Source organism: Pleurodeles waltl, chromosome 1_2, assembly GCF_031143425.1.
Source record: "Pleurodeles waltl isolate 20211129_DDA chromosome 1_2, aPleWal1.hap1.20221129, whole genome shotgun sequence".
Taxonomy (NCBI): Eukaryota; Metazoa; Chordata; class Amphibia; order Caudata; family Salamandridae; genus Pleurodeles; species Pleurodeles waltl.
The window spans coordinates 511,616,823-511,636,735 of NC_090437.1; the positions used below are offsets into that span (position 1 = coordinate 511,616,823).

Here is a 19,913-nt window from a genome sequence, read left to right on the forward strand (position 1 = left end):
GGTATTGTCTGTCTGCACCAGCACGTTGTCGGCTGTGATTGAAGGTAGAAATGCCTTGAGAGCTAGGTGTACCGCTCGTCGCTCTAGGAGACTGATGTGGTATAGTGATTCCGTGTGTGTCCATCGACCTCGTATTTGAAGGTGATCCATATGCGCTCCCCATCCGAGTTGAGAGGCATCTGTCACAATAGTCTGCGTTGGAGGCTGTGCCCAGAACGGCATCCCCTTCAGTAGATTGGTTGGAGAGCACCACCAAGTCAGAGATCTGATTGCATGGGTGGATAGGCAAATTCGATCCTCCCAGTTCCCCGACAACTGATTCCACTGGTCCTCCAGGCATTCCTGAAGCGGACGCATGTGGAGGCGAGCGTTGGGTGTCAGATAAATGCAGGATGCCATGGATCCAAGAAGTGAAGAGACTGTTCGCACTGTTGGGTGACGCATTGATCGGAGAGCCCGACACTTCCGGAGATTAGATAAGCGTTGTTCCTCCGAAGGACACACTTTTGCCTGCAGTGTGTCTATAGTAGCTCCTAAGTAATGTAGCCTCTGGACAGGTACTCTCGTTGACTTGTGAAAGTTGATATGAAGACCCAGTTGGTACAGGAGGTCGCAGGTCATCTGGAAGTGCAGTTTTGCTTCTGCATAAGTGGACGCTTTGATTAACCAGTCGTCGAGATACGGGTATATGAAAATTCGCTTTCTCCGGATGTGAGCTGCCACCACCGCCATGCACTTGGAAAAGGTTCTGGGTGCAGACTTGAGACCGAATGGTAGGACCGTGTATTGGAAGTGATCTGGACCTACCACAAACCTCAGGAATTTCCGATGTTTCTTCGCAATGGGGATGTGGAAATACGCATCGTGTAAATCCACTGAGCAAAGCCAGTCTCCTTGCTGAATCTGAGGATATATCTGGTGTAAGGATAGCATCCTGAACTTTTCCTTTCGGATCCATTTGTTGGCAATTCTGAGGTCTAGAATGGGCCTGAATTCGTGCTTGTCCTTCTTTGGGATGAGAAAGTATTGTGAGTAAATACCCTTTCCCCGTTGGTTGAGGGGAACCCATTCTACTGCTCTCTTTTCGAGGAGGATGGAAACTTCTGGCTTTAGCAGATCGAGGTGTGCAGTCGAGGGTTATGGCGGGATCGCCGGCGGTGGTGTGGAAAACCTGAGACAATATCCATTCTGTACAATGTCTAAGACCCAAGTATCTGTTGTAATTGTTTGCCACTCTACCAGGCAATTGGTGACGCTTCCCCCCACCGGAGTGGTTAACGAAGTTGGGGGGGGGGGAATTCTCAGGGCTTTGAAGTGGTAGGCTGTCAGGAGCTCTGAGTGGACTGATGGGCCGATCGTCCCCTCTGTGCCTTACGTTGGTGTTGGTAGGGTCGCTGGTACTGCTGGTGAGGCCTCGTAGGGGCCCATTGAGGGGCTTGAACCCTCTGCGCGGTATAGCGGCGATGGAAAGGACGGAAGGACCTACGTTGCTCTTTAGGTTTGTCCAATCCTACTGCTTTTAATGTGTCCACCTCAGCTTTCATCCTTGCCATTTCATCATCTGCGTGTGAACCGAATAATGTGGATCCTGAAAATGGCAGATTAATAATTCTTTGCTGCGCATCCGGTTTCAATTACGTTAGCCGCAGCCATGAATGTCTTCTCAGCGTCACACCATGACAGTAAGAATGTGCTGAAGATGCTCTGCGAACTGCAATATGGAATTCCACTAAGCTCTGTCGTACCTTCCCAAAAGGGCTGTGGCGCTTATTACAGTTTTCATAGCTGACGCAGCCGAGCCGCAGACTTTACGGCCTGTCGAGTCCAATCGTTTGCTCTCCTTATCTGGAGGAGAGGTGGAAGATGGAGATGTTGTGTGAGCTTTGCGAGCTGCCAAAATAACTACTGAGTCCGGTGGCGGATCAGAGCGCAAAAAGACTGGATCTTGCTCCAGAGGGTGGTACTTTTTCTGCAGTCTAGACGGTGCAGTTCTTGTCGTAGCCGGTGTTAGGAAAACCTCCATAGCGGACTCCAAGAGGCCAGGCACTAGGGGTAGTAATGGTCTGGCAGCTGTACGCTGTTGTAGGGTTTCGAAGATGATGGACTTAGATGGCGTAGGGGGCAACCATCGGTATATTTAGTTTCGACGCACCTTGGACCAGTACCTCATGGAAGCTGTTAATGTCATCCACCGGTGAGGACCGAGGAGGAGGAGAGTCCATTAACGTAGGGGAGTAGTCTCTGCTGGAAGACCAAGACTCCCTCTCATGCTCCCTTGAACTTGATCTGCGCCTAGATCTGTGGTGCAATCTGGATCGGGATGAGTCATGGCCATGGTCATGGCGTGAACGGTGGAGCGATGTAGAGAGCGGTCGAGATGGTATATTAGCCGGTACTTGAGGCACCGGAAGCGGTGCTGGTTGTGGCAACTCTTGACCCGTTGGCTGGGGTGACGTTGCCGGTAGATCCGGAGGAGGATAAACATGCAGAGAAGGACAAGAAGAAGGTGACGAAGGAAGCAGCACTACTGAGAAAGAGCGTTCAGATGACGAATAAATTCTCTGCCTCTTGTGGAGCCTCGACGTAGATGGTCTCCTCGACGTCGACCCCCCTCTTCGTCTCGACGACGACGCTGTGCGGGGTGTCGACCCATGACGTCTACGTCGACCTCTCGGCGTCGACTCCGACGACGCCGATCTGCTTCTTGACGGCGAACATGTCGGCGTCGTACCTCCTCTCGATGTCGGCCTTCTCGACGTCGACCGGGACCAATGTCGTTTTCACCCTGAAGAGCGTCTCTCAGACCTTCCACGACCACTGGAGGTTGAGGTATGAGCCCTGGTGGAAGACTGACCTTCCCCTCGCTCAGAGGTCCCACTGGTTCCTTGGCGTCTTCTCTCTGCTCTCCCTTGAAGGGGAATCTTCTGTCTGTCACGTAAAGTGCGCCTGGAGAATGTCTTGCAGATGTTGCAGGAGGCAGGAATATGAGATGAAGGCAAACAAATAATACAGACCTCATGAGGGTCTGTTTTGGACTTCTTTCTGCCACATTTTGGGCATTTGCCAAATAAGGAAGGCATTTTGAGTAAAAAAGCCTTAAACTTCTGTCAGAAAACTTCAGAATCTAGTAGAGAAAGATAAAAGACGTCGAATGAAGCCTTTTTTCTCAGTTTCTCTATATTTTTGAAGGAAAAAGACTAAAAAGGTCGAGCTCAATGCTCCAGGGTCCTGTCAGCAGGTGCCGGAAAAAAGAACTGAGGTAACAGCCTCTCTCTAAGCATGATGGGATACTGGAGGGCTGGCTGTTCTTAAAGGCACAGTATCCTTTTTCTTCAGTACTAATGGCAGCCTATGGGCTACACTGTTATGCACTCCTTCTTAGGGGTTTTGTTTTTTGTGAAATAAAAGAAGTTTTTGAAAGAAATTTGTCTGAAAAATGGCTTTCATTTGTCAAGCATTTTAATGCTTTTAACTTCAAGGACAATCTGAATGAAGAAGCTTGAACACTGTAGCCCTTCCTATAGGCTGCATGGGAACATTCTTAAGTGTCTTGGCAGGCCTTTCTGAAGTAAGGCAAACAGGGACACTTAAGAAGTTATATTGGTAAAAGTGCTTCGGGGTCCCTGCAGACGGGCGGGGAATTATTCTACGCTTATGACTATGCATGGAAATCCCCTACGAGGGAAAGTGGATATTATTCCCTTGCACACTGGAAAAGTTGGCTCTTTCAACAAGCTTAATATGACAACCGGTGATTTGTTGGCAGCTTTGAAATTAGCACCGGGACAGCCTATGGAGTATCTGTGCGCATTATGAATCTCATATCATCATTATCATCAAAAGATTTTGGGAAAAAATCAGCAACTGACAAAAAGGGAGTAGAGCTCCAGATCGGCAAAGCAAAGAAAGGCCATAATGCCAGTCTGAGGGGTAGCACCTACACACGGCTCCACTGTGCCATTTCAAGGGCAGAACAAGGTTTAAGCGGAGCAGTACAATGCTACCTAGTACTGACTTTAAAAGAGTCCAAATCTGCTATGCCACCTCTGGAATATTCCAAAAGTGAGCAATCTGTGGTTAGAAGTTCCCATCACAATTGTGCTTTAAGCTGCACAAAGTGAATTCATTTTTTTAATATATAATGCTGTGAAGAACTTTTAAGTCCTTGTGTAAGGTTGGTGTTATTAAGAAGTCCATGTTTTTTGCCTGCTGAGTTTTGTACAGAAACAAAGAGGCTAAGAAGGTGCTTTGTGCGCTCTCTTTATTGGTGCTGACTTCATAAAGTATTATTTGGCACTATTTCTGTTTCCATAAGGAAGCAGAATATAAATTCACAAAATCTACTCTCAGGTTTTGCAGACATTATCAGTCATTTGTGTCAGTGTTCTCACTCAGATCAAAATCAGCCTGGGGAAAAAACAGAGAACCTATTGCCCTCTGGTCTTCCTTCTCCACATCTCCTGCTTCCAAACAAACCTTGCAAAGTGTAGGGCCATCCCTCTTGCTCTAGACAATGTACCTTAATAAAAGAAAGAACAATTAGTTGTCTGTATCGCCTTCTCATCGATGGCCCTGGTTGTCTCTAAAAGTATACAATTTCAAGCCATACACACCGCCCCTGGAAGGAGGGACAGTTTAGGCATTGTTTAGATCATTTCATGGTTGAAATGCACTCTTCTGATTTGTTTATGAAGTACCCGGACGTGCCAAGCTCTAGGACCATAGTGGTGAACCTTCCTTCTTTGAGTACTCCTTTTGCCTCGTGAGAGTCCCGTTATACCTCCTTACACTGGGGAAGGTGGAATGGTGACCCAAAACTCCCCACAGACCTTCCTTTCTAGCAGATCATCCTAAAACAGGCTTTCCACTGCCGCCCATGCTGCACATGCCTCAGCTTCCCCAAGATGGGAAGATGCTGAACACAGACCTCATCCTTTCCTGACTCCCCAGCTCTGTCATGTTTGCTCACTTCACCCGACCTGGTGAGCCTGTGCTCACTGCACCCAAGTGCCTATCAGAGACACCATCTCTCGCAAGACCGCAGTCTTTGGTTCTCTTCCCGCCCACTGCTGACATCCAGTTATCTCTGGGTATGGCCCACTCTGAGCACATTGACAGTACCCATTTAGAAATGAAAGGAAGCATGCAGATTTTGGACACGTTCTTTGAAAATTGCCCATCTAAAATGTAATATTTTGCTCCATTTTTAGCCCTCATCTTTGAGACAGGTTTAGCGGTTTTGCCGAGCTCACAACGAGGGGCTTTTGATCAGCAGGCTTTCTTCATTAGTCTGTTAAATTGTCATTCACATTTTGCTACCATCCCCCCTCCCACCACGTCACACAGCAGGGTACAATGGGTCAGCCCTCTTTACCGATGGTTCCACTAACTTTGAGCAACTGCACAAAGGCTGTGTATATTGTTTAAATCTCCCTAAACAGTTCCTTTGTCTTCAGTTTCAAAGCTGATTAAAAGTGTGCTTTTTAAAATGTATTTATTGTTCATATATTAACTTTAAACACCAACTATTTAACTTACCTGCACTTCTTGATTTATTCTTGTTTCCATCTCAAACAATAATAAAATGCAAGTCATAACTGAAAGTCTTGGTGTTTACAAAACATCACCAGTTAAAAAGTTACATCATGGAATGCTTCTAATTTTGTATTTTGTATTGCAAGCATAGCACAACCACATTTAGGTGATGGTCTAGTTTCCTTGTTTATTTTTCTATTTTTGTGGAATATGCCACATAGTGTACATACATAAATATTAGCCAAAGTTAGCCATTGTAACAGCTTGTCAAGTGCAGACTGTTGGACCTGGCTTTTTGACAGGGTCATCCCCAACTTTCATCGCCAAACCTTTTGCCTCCTTCCTCCTATTTTTTCTGACCTGTTGTTGGCTTTTGACCTCTGGGCACTTTACCCCTGCTAACCAGTGCTAAAGTGCATATGCTCTCTGTGTAAATTGTACTATTGATTGGTTTATCTATGATTGGCTATTTAATTTACTTGTAAGTCCCTAGTAGAGTGCACTATATGTGCATAGGGCCTGTAGATTAAATGCTACTAGTGGGCCTGCAGCACTGGTTGTGCCACCCACTTCAGTAGTCCCTTAACCTTGTTGCAGGCCTGCCATTGCAAGGCCTGTGTGTGCAGTTTCACTGCCACTTCGACTTGGCATTTAAAAGTACTTGCCAAGCCTAGAACTCCCCTTTTTCTACATATAAGTCACACCTAATGTGTGACCTAGGTAACCCCTAGAGCAGGGTTCTGTGTGGGTAAAAGGCAGGACATGTACCTGTGTAGTTTATATGTCCTGGTAGTGTAAAACTCCTAAATTCGTTTTTACACTACTGTGAGGCCTGCTCCCTTCATAGGCTAACATTGGGGCTGCCCTCATACATTGTTGAAGTGGCAGCTGCTGATCTGAAAGGAGCAGGAAGGTCATATTTAGTATGGCCAGAATGGTAATACAAAGTCCTGCTGACTGGTGAAGTCAGATTTAATATTATTATTCTAGAAATGCCACTTTTAGAAAGTGAGCATTTCTCTGCACTTAAAGCTTTCTGTGCCTTTAAATCCACGTCTGGCTAGGTTTAGTTGACAGCTCCTTGTGCATTCAATCAGACACACCCCAAACACAGGGTAGTCAGCCTCACTTGCATACATCTGCATTTTGAATGGGTCTTCCTGGGCTGGGAGGGTGGAGGGCCTGCCCTCACACAAAGGACTGCCACACCCCCTACTGGGACCCTGGCAGACAGGATTGAACTGAAAGGGGACCTGGTGCATTTCTTAGCCACTCTTTGAAGTCACCCCCACTTCAAAGGCACAATTTAGTATAAAACAGGGCCTCTGCCCTACCTCATCAGACACTTCCTGGAGAAGAAACCTGAACCAGAACCTGCATCATGCCAAGAAGAACTGCCTGGCTGCCTAAAGGACTCACCTGACTGCTTTCTACAAAGGACTGCTGCCTTGCTGTTGCCCGCCTGCCTTGCTGAACTCTTGTCTGGCTGTAAAAGTGCTCTCCAAGGGCTTGGGTAGAGCTTGCCTTCTGTTCCCTGAAGTCTCAGGACCAAAAAGACTTCCCTTTATCAATTTGACTCTTTGTGCGGCGGAAATTTCGACGCACAGCTTGCTCCGTGGCGAGAAAACCGCCGCACACCGACGCTGATCGAAGCGACGCCTTCGGGGCGACCGGAACATCGACGCATGGCCTCGCAAGGACAACGCCGCCCGACTTCCAGAGGGGAAATTGACGCGACGCCTGCCGTGAGATCCAAACTTCCACGCACAGCCTAGCGGAACGACGCGCAGCCGGAAAACAAGCCAAAGAATCCACGCACAGACCCCGGGACATCTGGTAATCCCGCGACCCACAGAAAGAGACTGTCCGCGCGCCGGAAAACGACGCACGACTTCCCTGTGTGAAAAATAACAACGCAAGTCTGTGTGTGCAGAGGAGAAATTGACACACACACCATTTTTCCACGTATCTCTTCTTCTGCGGCCCTTTGCGGAGATTTTCCACTCCAAACCAGGTACTTTGTGCTTGAAAGAGACTTTGTTTGCTTTTTAAAGACTTAAGACACTTTATATCACTTTTTAGTGATATCTTTCAAATTCATATTGCATCTTTGATCGTTTAGACCTGCAAATACCCAGATACATATTATATATTTTTCTAAACACTGTGTGGTGTATTTTTGTGGTGCTATATTATGGTATTGTATGATTTATTGCACAAATGCTTTACACATTGCCTTCTAAGTTAAGCCTGACTGCTCGTGCCAAGCTACCAGAGGGTGGGCACAGGCTGATTTTGGATTTTGTGTGGCTTACCCTGACTAGAGTGAGGGTTCTTGCTTGGACAGAGGGTAACCTGACTGCCAATCAAAAACCCAATTTCTAACACAGACTTATCAATTATTCAAGTGCCTATTGAACGGTATTCCCAGTGGTAACTAAGACTCAGAACATGGTTTAAAGTGAGAAGGTATTTCATTTTAATGGGTATGCCACTGTTCTGTACATTCATGCTTTTGGTCATTCAACTTTTTGTAGCAGTTTTCTTTGAAAGCAATATTTAAGGCTACCAGGGCCTCCTACTTGGCACATCAAACAACTGTGAATGTGGAGACAGTCCCTGAAGTACAGTGGGTACAGAGAAACAAACGAAAACATGTTTATTTTGAAGGCAGCAAGAAAATACAGATGTTGAAACTGAAAATAAATGTACGTGCTGTGATTACTTACATTTGTAGAAGATGTGGCATTATTGGGAGAGTGGCAGGATTGAAATGTTCTTGTATGTTTCTCAGAGCTGTCAGTTCACTACTAGCATTGCATACCAACAGGGCGTGGACAATCACTAAAAGATCAAACAAAAACAATTTATTAGAAATACTAAATATAATAACAATCTACCAATTTTTAAAAGTACTGCAAAACCGTATCTTGCATCATAAAAAAGGATAACTCTACTGGATACGGATACTTTATTGTACATTTCTTAATCAACTCAACCTTTTTTCCAGTGTCAATGTGAGGGGCTTAGTTGTGGGCTCAGAAACTCCTTCACATTTTTTTTTTTTTTACCAAAGCTTGGTAAGACACATCTACACTACACATGTTCACATGGCCAGGATCCCTTCTTCACTCAGTTGCTCACTGTTCCGCCTGAATTCCCTCTTTTGAAAAGCCATTTTGGGTACTGGAATAGGTTGATGGTGAGAGTAGTTGGCAAGGTTTTAGTAACTGAAGTGAAGACAGAACGAGGACTAATGGAAGTAACCCAAAAGATATGTTCTCCTAAAACAACCTGCCTCATTTTCATTTCAACATGCAAGACAAGTTCCCAGACAAAGAGACTGAAAGAAGAAGAGCATCAGGCAACCAAGCTCCAAAAATGCATGTCCCTGAAACTAAACAGGGATGTGTCAGAAGATGGATAAGGAGAATAACACGTGCCGACAGTGATTGAACATGGAGTAGAGAGTTTAAGGAGGTCAGTTATAGACATGCTGTGTGGCACCAATGCTGCAGTAGCTCTGACAGAATATGCATCAATCTTCGTATAAGGAGAAGATCTAGTGTGGTTACAACATTGTGATACTCAGAGGATATCCACCTCACAAATGTTCCCTTATTAGCAGATTTTTCTGACTCTGAACCAACTTAATTTAGATACAAGTGAGGAAAAACTTAAAGAAGATGTTCTATCCAAACAGAATCTCACAGTGCCAATGCAAAGGTATTGGTTGTTTCCTCAGCTAGGGAAACATGAGGACAATAAACAAAGAAGGGAGAGAAGTGTCCCAGCAAGAGGGTCAATGTGAAACGCAAAGTAGAGGACAGTGCTTGAGCTGGTGGGGGAAGGGCCATGGCAATGGGGTCTGGTCACTGAGACTAAAGGAAGGAAGGTGCACAGTAATGGAGCACGTTGGGAAGGGAGAGGGTAAGGGTGGTGAAGTGGAAAGTGACGCAGTGGAGAACATGTCAATAAGGTGAGGGGAAAACGGTAATAGTAGGGAGAAGGGATAAAGAAGTGGGTTAATCAGAAAGACTAGAAAGTAGACAGACTAGCGCAGTTTGATGCGTAAATATTAACAATTAATAAAAATGAAAATTTTGTCAACTCAGTGAAAGAGGCTATGGGTGCCAGCAACCAAAGCTGATGTTCGATGAAAAGCAGGGATAAGAGAATCTGTTGCAGGCAATCACGAGCAAATGGAGAAATCAATTTACATTACATCAATTAATTTATTTTATCTTTTTGCAATTCAGTGTTTCAGTATTACATTTCAAAATATGCTCCATTGCAATGAAATTCAGAAAGGGTTTTATGAACAAAGGAAAAGTGCACTTGAACTGTTTTTGTCTTGGTGGAAAACAATACAAGGGTTATTCTTTAAGTATATTATTGGGGCAACTTATTAGCTGCTTCCAACACTAAACTAGAGCATATTAAGATGAAAGAGCACAGCTCATCAATAAGCAGGAAAGAACATTTACAATGATAAGGGGAGGATGATAGGTTTCAACAGTCCGGGGAGCAATAGAAGGGTTACAAAGGACCGAGAAATTAAAGGATATAGAAGAAGAAGAAGCAGATTTGTTGAGCTTTGGTAAAGGTCGAAGGAATCAAGCAAAAAACCTGGCGGTGCTAGAATTTCAGAAGAGCCTTAAGATTCAGGAAGGGGGCGGGGGGCTTACGTACTAATGAGCTACCCTGCCAAAAGCTAACATGAACATATATCTTACAGACTCTCAAACTATGTCACTTCATGGAACTAAGTACATGCATGGTAAAATCATATTCCGACTCTTCAGAAACTGCATACTTTGAACCTTAAAAATAGCTTTTGCAAGTAAGTTCTGCCACTTCGGTGGATTTTTCTCATTCGCAAATGTAGGGTTACAGAATAGGTTTTGGTTGATTTCAAATTTAAAAGTTCATACTTATGTAGCAGTCAACACCTATTGGCAGGCAATAATGACCTGGTCTGGAAATGCATTCAGACTTATTACTAACAAGGGCAGAGGAACATACATGTTCAGGGTCAGCATGTGGAGGCAGGACTGCAAAATTTTAAGATTTGAGGAAGCAGTTTCTCCATAAAATCCATGAAATTAGATGACTGACACAGAATTTCTTCAGTGATTATGTGAACATTCAGAGTTTGAGACTTGTTCCGGACATAACCAGAACCCTACAAAAGGAAAATTGCTATTTTTTTTTTTTTAAACTTTTGAGAACGGAGCTCAGTGACTGGAGACTGGTCTAGCACCAGGGTATTCAACCTGTTCTGTAAAAAAAAAAGAACTATGTATGTTCAATGAAAATCATCCCAAGCTAAGGATAATATTAGTATAAACTATTAGGGCCAGATATAAGAACCCTTTTACCGGTTGCAATGCATTTTGCCATGTACAAAAGAGAAAATGTGACTAACTTCTTACCGAATCACATTTTGCTTTTGCCATTTGGTATTAGAAAGGAGCGTGTTTAGTGTGTCTCTTCCTAATACCGAATACTTTTGGCAGGTATGAATGTTTTGCAACCGGAATGGGGTGGCAAAACATTTTTACTGATTCCATAGAGGCGGTACCATATTTGCAAATTATAAGGGGTTTCTGCAAGGATAAGTCTTGGGGATTCCTAACCCCTGGGGGCCTGACCATCACCTTAGACTTCCACTATCAGCTTTCCAACCTCCAAGGAGGCGGACATGCAATTTGCGCGCCCTGGGCTCGGGGCTGCCTCATTGCGCTGTTAAGCACTTTTGTAATCCCGTAAGCATGTTTTTCTATGGGGAGAAGTCTTGCGGTTTCCTATCCCCTGGGGCCTGACCATCATCTTGGACTACCACTACTAGTTTTCCAAGCAACAGGAGGCACGTCTGCACTCTGCAAGCCTTGGGGGAGGGGCCTGCCACATCACGCTGTTAAGCACTTCTGCTATCCTTGAGTGCGAGTTTCGGTGAGAAGTCATGGGTTTCCTAACCCTGGGGGTCTGAGCATCACCTTGGACTTTCACTTTCAGCTTTCCAAGCGCCAGGAGGCATGTCTACACTCTGTGAGCCCTGAGGGTGGATCCTGCCGCATGATGCTGTTAAGCACTTCTGCAATCCTGCAGCGTGGTTTTCTGCGAGGAGAAATTGTGGGGGCCTGACCATCACCTTGGACTTCCACTACCAGCTTTCCAAGCACCAGAACGCAATACCTGCACTCTATAAGCCTTGGGGGCGGGGTCTTCCGCATTGAGCGGTTAAGCACTTCTGCAATCCCGCAGCGTGGGTTTCTGTGAGGAGAAGGGGTTTCCTAAGCCATGGGGCTTGACCATCACCTTGGACTTCCACTACCAGCTTTCCAAATGCCAGGAGGCGCATCTGCACTCTGTGAGCCATGGGAGCAGTCCCTGATGCATCACGCTGTTAATCGCTTCTGCAAACTCACAGAGTGATTTTCAACAAGGAGAAGTCTTGGGGTTTCCTACCCCCTGGGGGCCTGACCAATATTTTGGACTTCCACTAGAAGGTGCCATGACTTATAATCACTTGAATAGTTCAAGCAGGATCAATCATATATTTTTATCTTTGTGTCTCTAAACCCTCATGGGCGATTTTTCTGTAATACAAGAGAGGACAGCAATCACGATGCCCTTTAACTGGAACTTGTAGGCGCATTTGAACCTCACTCAGTAGAAATAAAATCTAGTCTTCTTGGGAATGCAATCCTCTCTAATAACAAAAAGGCCCTAAAATGGGAGTATGTGCAGGATCACTCCGACATTTTCTGGTTTAACTCTTTTTGTTAATTGAACATTGAATATGCAGAAGTCTACACATATGCCCACCTACATCCAAGGCTAGTGGGGAAGACAAGCTTAGTCAATTAGCTACAGCATACACGAGACAAACATGCACATTCGTTAATGTAAAAGGAGAATCAGAAGGAAAACAGAGTAACACCCACCCAACTTCCCCTCCCCACCCCATTTTAGAACAAGTACATGTAAATGTGGGGAATGCCATGCTAATGATGAATAAATTGCTTGCCGAAGGTGAAGCCCCCAACCATATTATAAACGTCCATGAGGACCTATTTGCTGTTATAAGGGATCTTCTCTCTAGAGAATCTATGAAACTAACAAGATGTGGCCCTAAACAGCACCCATGTATAAGTGTAGGATAGCAAAAGCTTCACTCTTGAGTCGCATTAAAGCAGAAGGCAAGAGCAGAATCCCAGAGGTTCCGAAAATATATAAGAACAAGCTTAAATTAGCTAAAAGTGCCTGGTGGCGGGGGTTTGGGCAGACTTAATACATGCAGCGAGGATGGGGGACTTCAAAGCATTTTGGGCCATTGTAGCGCATGGCAGCCACTTTGCAACTAGCCTCGGGCCGGCCAAACACACATGCGCACATGCCTGGCTGGGTGCTCCCAGCCAATCGTAAAGCTGCTCTGAGCAGCGTCAGGATTTGGGACCGAAAAAATTCATATTTTACCAACTCAGTAGAGGAGGCGGTAACCCATTGGCAAATGGGAGGGGGTTCCCCTCCCCCCACTGGATTCCTTCCTCTTTGTGAATGTGGGTGTAAACAAATTTAAGAGCAGGCAGGGGTCCCATGCACCACTGATTACTCTTAAAAAATGAAGACAACTTTTTAGTTTTCCTTTTTGCAAAGCATCCAGTTTTCCTTTAAGGAAAACAGGCTGCATTACAAAAAAAAAAAACTGCTTTATTTAAAAAGCAGTCACAGACATGGTGGTCTGCTGACCCCAGCATGCCACCATCCCGGTGAGTGCTGGTAATTCCCAATGGGTCGCAAATTGCGACCTGAATTATGAATATTGATGAGGCAGGTCCGTTGCGACCCATTTGGGAATTGCAATCAGTGTTAAACACACTGCAGTACATTACAGCTTGCGATTTCCTAATTGCGATTCACAAAGATTCACAATTAGGAGACCGCAAACTGGATTTTTTGTACATCTGGCCCTAAGTGTTTTGATACTGACAACAACAGATAAGATTACTTTAGTGGCCAACCTATGCAAGGTTACCCTCAATAATCATGTCAGTGCATCAGAGAGGGTAACCAACTGTAATGAAAAAAAAGGCTTTGTCAATGTGGAATGTCTTTATATGGGTAAAACATAAAAGCCACAGCCGCAAAGCCCCTGGCACCAAATAAATAATGTTAGTAATAGGTCTACCAACTGCCACGATTTAACCCTCAAATACCAGACTTTAATGTAATTAGAAAATTCCAACCTAATGTTCTGAGTACTGGGAATACAAATCTTTTTTACACAAATACACAGTTTTAAATGTGGATATACAAACAAAAACGCAGCCAAGCAAACACTTCTAGTCAATTACACTGGATTGCGAACTGGAAAGCTTCTTAAAGGTTGCTGGAGAGCTACCAGTGTTTCTCAAGATGCTTGTTGAAGAAATCGGTCTAGAAAAGTTGATTTCCTTGGTGTTAGAAATGGGGTTTCTGGTTGGCTATGGTGTACACCTAAGCCAGGCAGAATCCACCCACTCTAGTCAGGGTAAGGGAGCTACACACTCACGATAACTCCTACTCACCCCCTTGGTAGCTTGCCACGAGCAGTCAGGCCTATCCCAGAGGCAACGTGTAAAGCGACTGCACAACACACGTGACACACTCTCCCCACCACAAAGGAACACAACACTAAGTTATATAAGAATAAACTGTATTGTACACAACATCATTAGACCCAACACATGTCTAATACCCTGCTACCCAAGCAGTTGTCAGAACATTACATAGTAATATTACTCTGTGAAAGTCAACAGTAGTCACATATTACATATAGGTTACTGGTTATTCTGCAATATAAGCAATAGTCAGGAAAACATTGTTATTAGGAATGCACGTCATAATACACATATATCATAATGAATGCATGAGGTCACAGTAATCACATTACCAACAATGCAGCTGTCCTGGTAACCATAACATCCTAAATGCCCATACAAGGAACATCAGGGAGCACAAGGGCACGTCATGAAAAACTTATTACCATAAATGCATGGGTCATAGTAAACACATACTCCTAAATGCCCATAACAGGATCACTACTGCCAAACCATTACCATGAATGTACCAGCATTATTCATATTGCCAAAGTCTCCACAACCCCAGACATGCACAGTAGTCATGAGAACTCCTCTGTATGTTATATGCCATGTTCCTGGGGCCACATGGGGGGACTCCCACGCTACTACAGTGCTAAGGAGGGGTCCCAACACCAGCCTTTCGTGGACGGGGTCTCTGTTGAGGTTTCCCGACCTAACAACAAGCTGTCTGAATGTGGGTGAGGGAGCGGTTCGGCACGCAACCCCTCCGATCCTCTTGGGAAGGCCTCTCCCCCACCACAGAAACAATGCCAACAAGCGACGCAACTGCCCCAAGTGGCCTCCGGGAGCCACGACCGGCCCTCGCGTGGGCAGGGAAGCCAAAAGAACTCCAACAAAGTTCGGAGTGTCATGCTCCTCTCACGGAGACCGGGGAAGAGGGGACTTACTCTTGTCTCCCAGCATCCTGCTTCTTGGATGCCCTCTCCTTGTCTGGGGCACCGTGCATACCCTGTCTGCCGGGCTAAACCTCTGATGAGGTTTTCCTGCCGCCCAGTAAGAGGTTCTTACAGCCTCTCGTGCATCAGGGGACCACACGTCTTCCCTGAGCATGCTCAGCTGATGTCATGGGCCCCGGAGTGGCCCTGGAACAGGCCGCTCCAATGCACTCGCCCGCACCCGATCTGGTGGGTGAGTGTTTTGGAAGTCCCCGGGCTGCTGCGGTGAAGTCGGGCCTCTGGTTGGTGCCTGTCTGTGCCCCTGGGGCTCTCCTTCGAGCACGCCTCACCCTGGGGGCACCGTAAGGAGCGCTGTTGCTCCTGGCTTCACTCTGCCGTGCCCCGGGGGCACCTCCCCGAGCATGTTTTTGGACATGCTCGAACGTTGCAGCCTGCCCGGGTTGCGGCAGTCATTTCCTTCCCCAAGTGGAGAAGCAGAAAAGCGTTTTCGAAAACGCAGGGAATAAATTAAGTAGAGCGCTCCTTTGGTGCTCCAATGAAGAGAGCACCACGCTCTTTCACACACTCTGCTCCAGCACAAGAGCCTTCATGTACAGTGCTGTCCTCGCACTGGAAAACAAGTATTTGCAGGGGGCAGGGGCCACAACACCCAGCCCCTGGGGACACAAGTGGAGCACAGGGAGGTAGGGCCCAACAGCAGGCCAGCACAAGGGGGATGCAGTCAGGCAGTTCCTTCTGGTGGCCCAGCAGGTCACAGGTCAGCACAGCAGCAGCAGTCCCAAGTAGTTCCCAGTGAGTCCCTCCAGCACCATTCTGTGTCTTCGGTGGTTCAAGAGTGTCTCTCCAAATGGGAAAAAGTCCCCTGTATATTATACTCATTTTTTGCACAACATTTACAAAGAGGGAGAGAAGAGGTTCTGACCAGTTACAACTGGTTCTAGGAGTGTCCCCTCTCTCCTTCAGCACAGGCTCCAGACATCAGTTAGGGGTAAACAAGCCCTTTGTGTGAAGCCAGGGTACAGCCTTTACAAATGCAAGTGTGCCCCGCCTCTCCTTCTCTCAGCCCAGGAAGACCATTCAATATGCAGATGCACCTCTGTGACATCTCCACCCTCCCGGTGTACAGGCTGTCTGAAGAGTATGCATAAGCCCAGCTGTTACTCTGCCCCAGTCATGGATTGGATTCAAGTGGCAAAACACCAGAGTCATAAGCACAGAGAAATGCTCACTTTCTAGAAGTTGAATTTCTATAATGGTAATAAAAAATCCACCTACACCAGTAAGCAGCATTTCTCACTACCATTACAACCATACCTATGCTACACCTCAGATTAGACAATACCCCCTAGACATAAGGCGGAGCATTTCCAGTGCAATCCAATGAGTGAGGCAGCACTCACAGCAGTGAGAAACCAAATAGGCTGTTTGTCACTACCAGGACAGGCCCTCAAGACGGTCTTCTTCACTGCGATTACTTCTGTGTGTGGAACAACAGGTGCTGTCAATGCAACCACATATATCACATTTTTTATAGAAATATGGTGCATTGGACTTTGGCATCTTGTCTCCTAAAGGTAGTGTTTCCCATCCATGTGGAGTAGTCCATCAGTCTCCTTGCATCACTTCTCTCTGTCGCATACCTTTTAGGAGGAGGGGCTTGATTCATTGGACATCAAAAGCTTTTATATCAATCAGACTCACAAGCACCTGGCAGATGACCCTAGTGCTAAGAAGGGAAGGGAATTGGAGAAATGGAGCTTATTTAGATGGGCTGTTCTTTGCATTACAATGTGCATTGCTTTGCTTAAAGGGAACCTCCTGCGGGCCTTTAGGTACATTCTACCAAAGCTCGGGCTTCTACCAGAGCTAAGGCTTCCACCAGAGTCATGGCCCAGAGTGTTCTGGTGACTGCTATCCCTTCTCATCGTTCAGTGGAGTGAACATTTAAGGGTTAATATGTTATCATGTTAGATAACTACACAGTGTCACTGTTCTCAGTCTGTTACTGATGCTCCACGTCTAAGGGAGCTGAAGGCTTTGTTAGGTGATATCAGAGCTCTGACGGCTTGCCTTTTATGGCTCTTCACCATCACTTCCAGAGGCAGAACAAGACTGTGGCAGAGCAATTGCTGAAAAAGCTTTCAAGACCCAGTCTGGCACTATAGGGGGAATTCGAAAGGGGAGGTAGCTACAGTTAGAGTATTCACCAGAATGAGTATTACCGAAGGTAAGTAGCTTGTTCATTTGGCTGCAAGGGCAAAGATGCATGTTCCTATATGATAAGTTGTTCACAGTATGAGTTAAGCTCCTGCTCAGGCCTTGAGACATAGCTGTGCATAGGCTTGGAAGGTGTGTACATCAAAAAGGTAAGAACCAAATTAAGATCCCACTGCTGCATAGCAAAAGATACTGGAGGAAATATATATGCACGTAAAATCTTTACAAAATGCATAACAACTGGCAACTTAAACAGGGACGGCTGATCGGGCACACGTATAAAGATTGAGATGACTGCCAAATAACCATTAACGGTGCTCACAATACTGCCTTGAGATACATTAGAAGTATCTCAGAAGGTTTACCCTGCAACACATTGACCCAATGGTTCTCACACTAGGCCACAAACTCTGAACCTCATCCAGAATAGGCCGACTTCACAGATGGACAGCGAGCTGCTAAAATGTCATCCACTACCTCCACCAGCAGACTGAATCTACTCAGCTGAATCTACACACATGGAGGGGCAGGTGGTGGGGGTTTGGGTGGTGAATCCTGGCTGCTGTTCAGGTAGTAGGTTGTCCCGAAGATGTAGATAGAACAGTGGTGGGTGTTAGAAATTGGATCTCTAGTTGGCAGAGGTATGCAGCCTGTCCAAGTAGGCAGCACAGTCCTAGTCAGGGTAAGTCACAACACATAATAAATCAAATAAAGTACACACAGTTCAAAAAATGCAAGAAGGTTTCTTTCAAACTTAGTGTTTCTGCATTAAATGGAGACCAAAGTACTCAAAGCAAGAGCCCTCTCACCCTCCGGTGACATGCTTCATCATAGGGCCAAGCTCCTCGTCAGGCCGGCGCTGCAATGCCTGACGGGCCCCACACGGGGGCTCTTTGCCGGAGATCTTTTTGAGAATAATGCACAACCGGTCAAAAGATAATGAAGGATTGGTATAAGAATGGTTAAAAATGACTAGAGGTAACAAATTATAAATGTATTCTAATGCTGATACCTCTGACATGATTAAAAACAATAAATAGGGATATAGTAAAATAATGTCTACACTCCCCATATACAAGTTACTAGATCTCGTAATAGAGAGTAGTAAAGGAAAAAGTAAACACAGGATCCCCTGTGTTACTCTATATCGTAGGTCAACATGTTTCTCGCTATTTTTTTGTCAATAAATGATCTTATGCGATTCGTCAGGACCTTAGTACGTACCTAATCCTTTAAACAATTAGGAATCCCATAATAGGGAGATCAAAAACCCTCCAAATATTAAAGGTAGGGCCTCCTCGGGGGAAACATCAGGCTTTGAAAATCCACTATGGTTTCTTGTGGAGCCGATAGTTCTGGACCACCTACGCCCGCTGTTAGTCCCCGGAACTAGTAAGTCAAGAAGGCTGGGACACCCAGCGCATGCCAATGGTGCCTGGAGATGGGGGTTACATAACAGTGGTGCCTTTGCTCACCCTGCACTTACAGTGGCTTTCAGGGCTGCACTGAATGGTAGTGAAGCCTCTGAAGTTGAAGGGCCAGGTTTCAAAATTTGAGTGAGTAGATCAGCCTTAATCACTGGCAACTGCATTTCCAATACCTCTGTTGCACAACAGACTACTACAACAAAGGAGACACATTTCTCACTGGGGGTCCCCTGTGGGAATTAATACTGCAACAGTGCCTCCTTGAAAGCCTACACCTGCTGTAGAGTAAAGGATAGCTCAAGGAATTCGAGGTGCATCAGCTCCAACTGTGAAATAGGGTCAGAATCAGGCATTTCCGTGAGGAGTCAGCTGTGGAGCCAACTATAGGATCTCTACCTAGAGTGGAAGTGACAGGGGGGTTTTCTTGTACTTACACCAAGATTTGTCTTTAAACTTCCTCTTAGGCTTAACCACAAATGGAGACCTGTCTTGAGATCAGGACATGCAGAGGTAATGGGCCACTTTTTGTGCTCAGTGATTTGAAGCTTTTCTTTCTGCTCCCGGGTGGCCTTCGGATGCACCAGGGAGCATTAGGCACATGATTCCGAATTTTGCTTAGAACTGAGACACCAAAGACAGACATCATGCAGGTCCATTTCCAACATCTGCTTTTTGCAGGTGTGACACTGCTTGAAGCCTGTAGCCACCAAAATTATTTTTGGGGGCCAGGACGCCTAAGCAAAAATATGGTAACAGAGCTCCAGATCCACGTATTTGGGAATGGAAAGAAAGGAAAGCAAATGTCAGTGTGTAGGAGTGGCACCTCTATACAGCTCTGCACCATCACATCTGAAAGCAGGATGATGCAGACACAGATTCCAATGGTGCTACCTATCGGAGGACAGGAAACATTTTTGGAAAACATTTACAGGCCCAGTCTGAAGCCAGATGGAATTCAAATGGTGAAGAATTTGCAATCAGAAGTATTCATCAGAATAGTAATACTTGCATCTTTAGAATGCCTTTATTGGACTTCTTAGCAAAAATAGAGTTGTCCATCTTTGAGCCTGAAATAGAGCTGCCAAAGATAGCATGATGGGATTCTAAAAAAAAAAAAAAAAAAGAATGATTCCGCTCAGTCGCTTTAAACAATAACTAGATGAAGATACCTTCGCATTAACTGGTTTTTC

General features: G+C 45.5%; 1 protein-coding gene across 1 annotated transcript in view; it reads right to left on the minus strand.

The window, feature by feature from the left end:
- Positions 1 to 19,913, minus strand: part of ZGRF1 (zinc finger GRF-type containing 1) — a 554,924-nt gene that overhangs the window by 231,653 nt on the left and 303,358 nt on the right. Inside the window, exon 17 of the mRNA XM_069241594.1 lies at positions 8,265 to 8,379. Within this exon, the coding sequence (XP_069097695.1) occupies positions 8,265 to 8,379 (115 nt within the window). The remainder of the gene's footprint in view (positions 1 to 8,264; positions 8,380 to 19,913) is intronic.